Source organism: Cebus imitator, unplaced genomic scaffold, assembly GCF_001604975.1.
Source record: "Cebus imitator isolate Cc_AM_T3 unplaced genomic scaffold, Cebus_imitator-1.0 Scaffold1, whole genome shotgun sequence".
Lineage (NCBI taxonomy): Eukaryota > Metazoa > Chordata > Mammalia > Primates > Cebidae > Cebus > Cebus imitator.
The window spans coordinates 1,372,252-1,382,608 of record NW_016107316.1 but is presented as its reverse complement, the minus strand read 5'-3'; the positions used below and the strand labels follow the sequence as shown (position 1 = coordinate 1,382,608).

Below are 10,357 nucleotides of genomic sequence, written 5' to 3'. Positions count from 1 at the left end.
TTTTTTGAGACAGGGTTGCATTCTGTTGCCCAGGATGGAATGCAGTGGTATGATCTTGGCTCACTACAGCCTCGGCTTCTCAGACTCGAATGATCCTCCTGCCTCAGCCTCCCGAGTAGCTGTGACCACAGGTGTGCACCGCCATACTCAGCTAATTTTTTAATTTTTTTTGTAGAGACAGGGTCTCACTATGTCTGGTCTTGAACTCCTGGGCTTAAGTGATCCTCCTGTTTCAGCCTCTCAAAGTGCTGGGATTATAGTCATGAGCCAATGTGTTCAGCCCCAGATTCTTCAATGGTACATTCTCAGCTCACTGCAACCTTCGCCTCCTGGGTTCAAGCAATTTCTCCTGTCTCAGCCTCCCAAGCAGCTGTGATTATAGACACATGCCACCACATCTAGCTAATTTTTGTATTTTTAGTACAGACAGGGTTTCACCTTGTTGGCCAGGCTGGTCTCAAACTCCTAACCTCAAGTGATCCACCCACCTTGGCCTCCCAGAGTGCTGAGATTTTAGGGGTGAACCATCGCACCCGGCCCTGGCTCTGGCCCTGGCCCTGATTCTTTACAACCTGAAAACCTCTTTTTCCTATGAGCCGGGTGGGTAAATGATAAATTATTGTATAAGAAGACTGGGCTTACTTGTCATCACCCAGGACTCACCAAGGCCTAAATTTGTTTCTTTACTTAATAAACTTATTGAGCACTAACTGTAGGTGGGGCACAACTCCTGTGGGTGCCAACCAACATCTCTCTGGAAAATTACTGAGCAGTTTGAAAGATATAAAAGCCACTTCTCCTAAGATCCTGACACTTTCTGTTCAGGGCCTTGATTACCCAGGGCTTTGCTGCTTTTCTTTCAGTCTCTTGCTGTGTGATCTCTTGGTCATCTTATGACTCACAAGCAGCTTCCTGCCAGTGGGCAGGACCAGGGAGAGGAGAGAAGGAAAGCAGGCCAGGCACACTTGATAGTCCTTGGCAAAGTGAGCGAGGAGGTTAAATTGCTGGGCTAGGTTGAAAATTGGGAATTACTTGTGGCTTTTATCGTTTTCCCTCTCGCAAAGATAAACAAATTTGCCAAAAAGCAAAGAACAAATCATTAAAAACTGTTAACGAGTTACTGTATTTTATTTTCCTGGGACAGATTCATGAAATAAGGTTCTTAAAATGGAGTTAGCCCAATACCAAGTTTTCTCCTGAGAGTATGTCTGGCCCAGGACAAGGAGGACTTTATCCCAATCTAAGAGCATGGGGAGAGAGGAGCACTCATTTGGGTCCAAACCTACTTTGACTCAGGACTTCATGGAGGAAACTGGATCAGTTGAAGAAGAATAATTAAATCAGGCCAGGCACATTGGCTTACGCCTGTGATCCCAGCACTCTGGGAGGCAGAGGCGGGAGGATTGCTTGAGCCCAGGAGTTTGACACCAGCGTGGGCAACAAGGCAAGACCCTACCTCTACAAAAAAATTTAAAAATTGGCTGGGTGCAGTGGTGGCTTATATCTGTAATCCTAGCACTTTGGGAGGCTGAGGCGGGCAGAGCACCTGAGCTCAGGAGTTCGAGACCAGACTGGCAAACATGGTGAAACCCTGTCTCTACTTGGATCACATTTGAAAGGAAAAAAAAAAGAAAAAAAAAAAACCCACCTCTACTAAAAATAACAAAAATTAGCCGGGTCTGGTGGCGGGCATCTGTAATCCCAGCTACTCAGGAGGCTGAGGCAGAAGAATCGCTTGAACTCAGGAGGCGGAGGTTGCAGTGAGCCAAGATCGCGCCACTGTACTAGGCAACAGAATGAGTCTCTGTTTCAAAGTAAATAAATAAATAAGCTAGGTGTGGTAGCACAGTCCTGTGGTCACAGCTTCTTGGGAGGCTGAGATGGAAAGATCACTGAGCTGGGGAGGTCAAGGCTGCATTGAGCCATGTTCACACCACTGCACTCCACCCTAGGTGACAGAGCTAGACCCTGTCTCAAAAACCAAAAAAAAAAAAAAAGAAGAATGATTAAATCACAAGAGATACTCTTATAATTCAGAAGTAGACAGCAGTGGAAAAGGATGTAAACTTATGGTCTCCCTCTTCTCTGCTGGTTACCTGACTCCATCACTATGGAAGAATGGCTTTGAAGGACCAAATATTTGCATAATTGATACCTTGATTTTGGACTTTGGCCTCCAGAACTGTGACAGAATAAATGGATCTTTAAAAGACTAAGACTTCTAAAAAATGGTGGAGACCTGCAATCTACAACAGAACATTAAGATGCCGGTGAAGGATGCTTATGTGTTTCATAGCTGGATACACAGAGCAAGGATATTCCAGGCAAGAGGAATTTCAGGAGAAAAGGCAGAAGGGCAGAAGGGGAGGTAACGTTAGGCTGTGTTCCATGAGCATTGTGTTATTTTCTTAGGGCTGCTGTGATAAGTTGTCATAAACTGGATGGCTTAAAACAAGAGAAATGGCCAGGTGTGGTGGCTCCACCTGTCATCCTAGCACTTCGGGAGGCCGCAGTGGGTAGATTGTTTCAGCTCAGGAGCTTGAGACTAGCCTGGGCAACATGGTAAAACCCTGTCTCTACCAAAACTAAAAAAGTTACCCAGGCATGGTAGCTGGCATGTGCCTGTGGTCCCTGCTACTCAGGAGGCTGAGGTGGGAGGATTGCTGGATCCCAGGAAATTAAGGCTGCAGTGAGCTGAGATGGTGCCACTGCACTCCAGCCTGGGTGATAAAGCAAGAGACCCTGTCTCAAAAAAACAAAAAATAAACCAACAAACAAACAAACAAAAAAACAAAGAAATTTATTCTGTCAGTTCTAGAGACCAGAAGTCCAAACTCAGGGTGTCTGCAGGGCCATGCTCCCTCTGAAGGCCCAGGGGAAGAGTCTTTCCTTGCCTCTTCCTGGCTTCTGGTATCGTGGTGCGCTCTGGTGCTCCTTAGTTTGTAGATGTATAACTGCAATCTCTGCATCCATCACCTCATGCTGTTCTTCCTGTATACCTCTGTGTCACTGCTCTTCTTACAGGTACACCAGTCCTTGGGTTTCGGGCCCAGTCTAATCCAGTATGACCTCATCTGAACTTGATTACATTTGCAAAGAGCCTATTTCCAGATAAGGTCACATTCCTCATACCAGGGGTTAGGACTTGAACTTATTTTCTTCGGGGAAGGGGGACACAGTTCCACCTGCTATAAGCATTAAATTGTCGGCCAGGCATGGTGGCTCACACCTGTAATCCCAGCACTTTGGGAGGCCAAGGCAGGTGGATCACCTAAGATCAGGAGTTCGAGACCAGCCTGACTAACATGGAGAAACCCCATCTCGAATAAAAATACAAAATTAGCTGGATATGGTGGCACATGCCTGTAATCCCAGCTACTTGGGAGGCTGAGGCAGGAGAATTGCTTGAACCCAGGAGGTGGAGGTTGCAGTGAGCCAAGATCACATCACTGCACTCCAGCGTGGGCAACAAGAGGGAAACTCTGTCTCAGAAAAAAAAAAATTGTCTAATTTGTTTAAATGGGGGAAATTGTGAGCTATCCGGCTGTATGTCAGATAATGATACTTGTTTCATAAATACTGTTAATTGCCTTATGAAGAACACTTATTGGATGGACTATCAAAGAACAAAGAAAAAGTCCATGGATAGAGGACATTCAGCTGGTGTCATGGAAGACAGGTAGAGCCACTGGTGAAGAGGAAGCAGAGGTAAGAAAGTCACTTCAGGTGCTATGGGAATGATAGTCAGGGATTAGCTCAAAGAAGAGAGAGTGAGGGATTGAGCTGGACAGTTTCCTTGAACACTGAGTAAGTATGTTAACTAGTGCTGCTGCAGAGAATATATATATAGTCTCACTCTGTTGCCCAGGCTGGAGTGCAGTAGCACAATCTCAGCTCACTGTAACCTCTGCCTCCTGGGTTCAAGTGATTCTCCTGCCTCAGCCTCCCGAGTAGCTGGGATTACAGGCACATGCTGCTGTACCTGGCTGATTTTTGTATTTTTAGTAGAGATGGGGGTTCACTATATTGCCCAGGCTGGTCTTGAACTCCTGACCTCAGGTGATCCACCTGCCTCAGCCTTCTAAAGTGCTGATATTATAGGTGTGAGCCACCGTGCCTGGCCGAGAATGAAATATTTAAAATAGCTTTATTTGATCTAAAGAGTAAAACATTAATGTAACTAAATGCAATGTAGTATCCTAGAACAGAAAAAGGACATCGGTGGTAAAACTGCAGTCCAATTAGTGGTTTCCAGGGACTGGGAGGAGGGGGAATGGCGAGTGACTGTTTAATGGATATGTGGTTTCCTTTTGGGGTGATTAAAATGTTCTGGAATCAGATGGTGGTGATGATTACACTGTAAATTTATTGAATGTTGATTGTAACTTTTGTTATGTGTATTTTATCACAATTTTAAATTTATTTATTTTGAAACAGGGTTTCACTCTGTTGCCCAGGCTGGAGTGCAGTGGCATAAACATGGCTCACTGCAGCCTTGAATTCCTGGGCTCAAGTAATGCCCGTGCCTCAGCCTCCTGAGTAGCTGGGAACACAGGCATATGCCACCATGCCTGGCTAATTTTATTTGTTGCCCAGACTGGTCTTGAACTCCTGTGCTCAAGCAATTCTCCCTCCTCTGCTTACCAGTGTGCTGGGATTACAGGAATGAGCCACTGTGCCTGGCCTCACAATTTTTCTTTTTTGAGATGGAGTCTCCCACTGTTGCCCAGGCTGTAGTGCAGTGGTGCGATCTCAGCTCACTGCAGTCTCTGCCTCCTGGGTTCATGCAATTCTCCTGCCTCAGCCTCTCGAGAAGCTGGGACTACAGGCACACACCACCAGGTCTGGATAATTTTTTGAATTTTTAGTAGAGATGGGGTTTCACCATGTTGGCCTGGATGGTCTTGATCTCCTGACCTCATGATCCCCCCCGCCTCAGCCTCCCAAAGTGGTGGGATTACAGGCATGAGCCACTGCATCCGGCCAGCCTCACAATTTTTAAAAGACCATAAGACACATTAAAAAAAAAATCCAGCCAGCGCAGTGGCTCACGCCTGTAGTCCCAGCACTGTGAGAGGCCGAGGTGGGCAAATCATCTGAAGTCAGGAGTTTGAGACCAGCCTGGCTAACATGGTAAATCCCTGTCTCTACTAAAAATCCAAGAATTAGCCGGGTGTGGTGGCACAAACCTGTAGTTCCAGCTACTCAGGAGGCCAAGGCAGGAGAATTGCTTGAACCTGGAAGATGGAGGTTGCAGTGAGCCAAGATTGCACCACTGCACTCCAGCCTGGGTGACAGAGCAAGACTCCGTCTCAAAAAAATCCAGATGTCTGCACTTTAGTTACTAGTATTGTACCAGTGTTATTTTTTCAGTTTAACAAACATACCATAATCACCATGGTCAACATTTAGGAAGCTGGGTGAGATAGACAGGAACTCTGTACTATCTTTGCAACTTTTTGGTAAATCTAAAATTTTTCCAAAATGAAAATTTATTTTAAAAAATTAATGTGGGCCAGGTGTGATAGCTCATACCTGTAATCCCTGCACTTTGGGAGGCCAAGGCAGGCAGATCACTTGAGGCCAGAATTCAAGACCAGCCTGGGCAACCTGGCGAAACTCCATCTCTACTATTATAAAAATATAAAAATCAGTTGGGCATGGTGGCGCACACCTGTAGTACCAGCTAATCAGGAGGCTGAGGCACAAGGATCACTTGAACCCAGGAGGCAGTGGTTGTAGTGAGCTGAGATTGTGTTACTGCATTCCAGCCTGGGTGGTACACCGAGACCTTGTCTCAGAAAAAAACCACAAACCCAAAAAGTTAATGTGAAAAAACCCATGTCTTTATTTTTCCTGAAGCATTTGGGTGTTTGCGTGTTTATATGTCTATCTTTTAGAGTATAATTCCTTTGAGGGCAAAGCTATAATGTGTATCTCTTTGGTATAATTCTTAAAATGTTAGTAAAATTTTCAGAATTTAAACATTGAACAGTTGAATTCAGTTTTTCTGAAGAGCCCTAAGTAGAACAGCTTTTCAATTAAGGTCTCTGGCTGCTGTGGAACGGGAGGGTAATTGGTGAGAGTCTCCTCTCTGGGGCCTGTCAACCCAAGAGTAATGACTTCTGGCCACTTCAGACCTGAGGTAATTTCAAACCAGCACAAGTTTCCATTTGTTCTCTTTATCTAGCCTGCTCTCTATGTTCAGTTATTCATGTGGTTCAATTACCCCGAGATCTCAAGGGAGACACGCAGGGATTTAAGAAGGAAAAGAACCGATGCAGCTCCATATTTTATTTTATTATTTTTTTGAGGTGGAGTTTCACTCTTGTTACCCAGGCTGGAGTGCAATGGAGTGACCTTGGCTCACTGCAACCTCTGCCTCCTGGGTTCAAGCAATTCTTCTACCTCAGTCTCCCGAGTAGCTGGGACTACAGGCGTGCGCCACCATGCCCAGCTAATTTTTTTGAATTTTTTTAGTAGAGATGGGGTTCCACCATGGCCAGGATGGGTTCGATCTCTTGACCTTGTGATCCACCCTCCTCAGCCTCCCAAAGTGTTGGGATTACAGGCGTGAGCCACCGCACCCGGCCTGCTCCATATTTTATATGGCATACAATACATAGGATGTGTGATAGTTCTGCACATGATGGTGGTCCATATTGGTGGGATGCGGTGGTTCACACCTGTAATCCTAGCACCTTAGGAGGCTGAGGTGGGTGGATTGCTTGAGCCCAGGAATTTGAGACCAGCTTGGGCAACATGGTGAAACCTTGTCTCCAAAATAAATAAATAAATAAATATAGGAAAAGATTCTTTATAACAATAAAAAAAATTTCCGCTCCTCTCTTCCTTTCTCCGCCATCGTGGTGTGTGCATTTCTCCGTTTCTCGCCATGTCTTCTCATAAGACTTTCAGGATTAAGCGATTCCTGGCCAAGAAACAAAAGCAAAATCGTCCCATTCCGCAGTGGATTCGGATGAAAACTGGTAATAAAATCAGGTACAACTCCAAAAGGAGACATTGGAGAAGAACCAAACTTGGTCTGTAAGAAATTACACATGTGATGGCACACATATTTATGCTGTCTGTAGGTCACAGTCGTGTTACCAAATCAAGCTGAAAAATGTCACCGCCATCTGGAGAAGTTTGAACAGTTTCCTTTCTGTATCTGTTATGAAGGCATTAGGACAACGCACAGTGCTTCCATTATTCATGTTAAAAAAAAAAAAAAATAAGTTGCCTGGGTTCAGTAATAAATATGTGAGACCTTTCACTTCAAAAAAAAAAAAAAAAAATTCCCAAAAGAATCATCTGTTCATCAGCAAAGATCTGCAAATGTCTCTGCTTTGTCCCACGCATATTTTTTATTTTTTTTTTAAAAGTTCATTGTTTCTAAAATAGGTTAAAATTTCTTAACTAAAACATTGGAAACTAGAGTTCTTGGTACATGACTTTGTATAAAGTACTATTTTTCATTAATTGGCACCTGCTGTTTTATTTGCGGGTTGACTCATACTTAAAGGGATAGCTTTACACAGATTTGTTCATCAGCAAAAAAACATAATTCGCATTTTAGAAACAGTGATAATCGCTCTATCCAGCTATAAGAACTGGTGGGGTTGATGTAAGACAAAATTGGCAGCCAGGAGTGTGGCTCATGCCTGTAATCTTAACACTTTGGGAGACCGAGGCGGGTGGATCATGAGGTCAGGAGGTCAAGTTCATCCTGGCCAACATGGTGAAAACCCATCTTGACTAAAATTAAAAAAATTAGTGGGACGTGGTGGTCATGCTTGTAGTCCCAGCTACTTGGGAGGCTGAGGCAGAGGAATAGCTTGAACCCAGGAGGCAGAGATCACAGTGAGCCAAGATCATGCCACCGAACTCTAGCCTGGTGACAGAGTGAGACTTTGTCTCAAAAAAGAAATTGGCCAATAAGAGAAACAAAGCTAGGTTGGTATAAAACAAAATTGGCTAATAAGAGAAATACAGCTAAAGAAATAGAAGGAAATAAAAAACCCAGCCAGAACCAGTTAGTTCTCTGGTCTTTTAGATAAGGTTTTACTAGTACTTGTATGGGTTTGGTAGTTAACAGCAGAACGGTATGTGGCTATGTGTTTAATAATTGCAAATGTTTACTCTTAAATTCACTTGCAGTGTCTAAATTATGAATAATTCATTCCATAGCATGGGATTGAGGAACCTCAAGAAATATTTTTACTTATCTTTATTAAATCCTAAATTAAAAGAGTCACTTTGCAGGGTGTGGTGGCTCACGCCTGTAATCCCAGCACTTTGGGAGACTGACTTGGGTGGATCATCTGAGGGAGCTCGAGACCAGCCTAACCAACATGGAGAAACCCCATCTCTACTAAAAATACAAAATTAGCCAGACGTGGTGGCACAGGCCTGTAATCCCAGCTACTTGGGAGGCTGAGGCAGAAGAATTGCTTGAACCTGGGAGGCAGAGGTTGCGGTGATCCTAGATCGCACCATTACACTCTAGCCTGGGCAACAAGAGAGAAACTCTGCCTTAAAAAGAAAAAAAAAGAATCACTTCTGGTGTTAAGAACCCAGGATCCAGTCAACTTGTTTACGTATTTTTTTGAACAGATGACAGTGGCTGTGTAACAAATTACCCCTAATTTAGAAGCTTTAGAACCACAAACACTTATCTCCCACAGTTTCTGAGGCTGAGGAATTTGGGAGCAGCTTAGTTGTAATCAGACTGTAGGTCAGGGGATGCAGTGATCTCAAAGCTGCCCTGGGGCTGAATTCCTTCCAAGCTCACTCACATAGTCTTTGGCAGCTCCTTGCTGGCTGTTGGCTGCTGACCTGTTCTTTTGGGCCTTCCATAGCTTTCCTGAGTGTTCTCATAACATGAAAACTGGCTTCTCACAGAGTGTGTGACACAAAAGGAAACAAGCAAGCAAGAGGGCACGGAGATGGAGGACACAGCTTATTGTGTCCTAAACTTGGAAGTGACATCACTACTCCTGCATGCTAGTGGTCACCTAAACTAACTCTGGCCCAGTGTAGAAGAGGAAGCAGGCATCACTGGAGGCCATCTTGGTGGCTAGGCTACCACTGTGGCTGTCAAATCTTTGAGGTATTTATACTCCACTGAAAAACTTTAAAATAATGACCTAACAGCCTTTTTTTTTTTTTTTTTGAGACGGAGTTTTGCTCTTGTTACCCAGGCTGGAGTGCAATGGCACGATCTTGGCTCACCGCAACCTCCGCTTCCTGGGTTCAAGCAATTCTCCTGCCTCAGCCTCTCGAGTAGCTGGGACTACAGGCGTGTGCCACCATGCCCAGCTAAATTTTTTTGTATTTTTAGTAGAGATGGGGTTTTACCATGTTGACCAGTATGGTCTCGATCTCTTGACCTCGTGATCCACCCACCTCGGCCTCCCAAAGTGCTGGGATTATAGGCGTGAGCCACCGTGCCCGGCCAACCTAACAGCTTTAATATTAAATGTATTTATGCCGAAAGTTTCAAATTTTACTACTACTACATTAATGATGAAAATCTTTGAAGGGGTATATAGTTTAAAAAAATTATTTTGGTGCTGGGTACAGTGGCTCATGCCTTGTAATCCCAGTGCTTTGGCAGGCCAGGAGTTTGAGGCCAGCCTGAGGAACATGGCAAGATCCCATTTCTATAAAAAAAATATTTTAAATTAGCTAGGTGTGGTGGTGTATGCCTGCGGTCCCAGATACTCAGGAAGGTGAGGCTGGAGGATTGCTAGAGCCCAGGAGGTTGAGGCTGCAGTGAGCTGTGATTGTCCCTCTGTACTCCATCCTGGGCTACAGAGCAAGACCTTGTCTCAAAGATAAAATAATTAAATCTATGCAGTGCTCCTCTTACGATATTTCTTTGGCTCTTTACCTCCCCCACGTGGTGTTCTTTTATCTTAAAAGTACGCACAGTTGATAAATGAAAGATGAACTGCAAATTGGAATAATTTGGGTCCTGATTTGTGAATTGAAAAGATTAACTGAAATCTGGAATGTCTCTGAAAATCTAGGAGTTCTGGTTATAAAAAAACGGATCAGGCCAGGCGCCTTGGCTCACGCCTGTAATCCTAACACTTTGGGAGGCTGAGGCGGGCAGATCACCTAAGGTCAGGGGTTCGAGACCAGCCTGGCCAACATGGTGAAACCTCATCTCTACTAAAAATACAAAAAGTAGCCAGGCATAGTGGCGGACGTCTGTAATCCTAGCTACTTAGCAGGCTGAGGTAGAATCGTTTGAACCCAGGAGGCATTCAATCGCTTGCTGTGAGCCAAGATTGTGCTGTTGCACTCCAGTCTGGGCAACAAGAGCAAAACTGTCTCAAAAAAAAAAAAA

General features: G+C 44.5%; 1 protein-coding gene across 1 annotated transcript; it reads left to right on the top strand.

The window, feature by feature from the left end:
- Positions 1-6,840: 6,840 nt before the first annotated feature.
- LOC108301974 (60S ribosomal protein L39) lies at positions 6,841-7,189 on the top strand. The gene has a single exon (XM_017525317.2). It carries the CDS (start codon positions 6,896-6,898, stop codon positions 7,049-7,051), a length of 156 nt encoding a protein of 51 aa, XP_017380806.1. The 5' UTR covers positions 6,841-6,895; the 3' UTR covers positions 7,052-7,189.
- The last annotated feature ends 3,168 nt before the right edge of the window (positions 7,190-10,357 follow it).

What these genes read in the sequence shown, in the direction of transcription:
- LOC108301974 (XM_017525317.2), top strand. Translation starts at nt 6,896, where the DNA reads ATGTCTTCTCATAAGACTTTCAGGATTAAGCGATTCCTGGCCAAGAAA.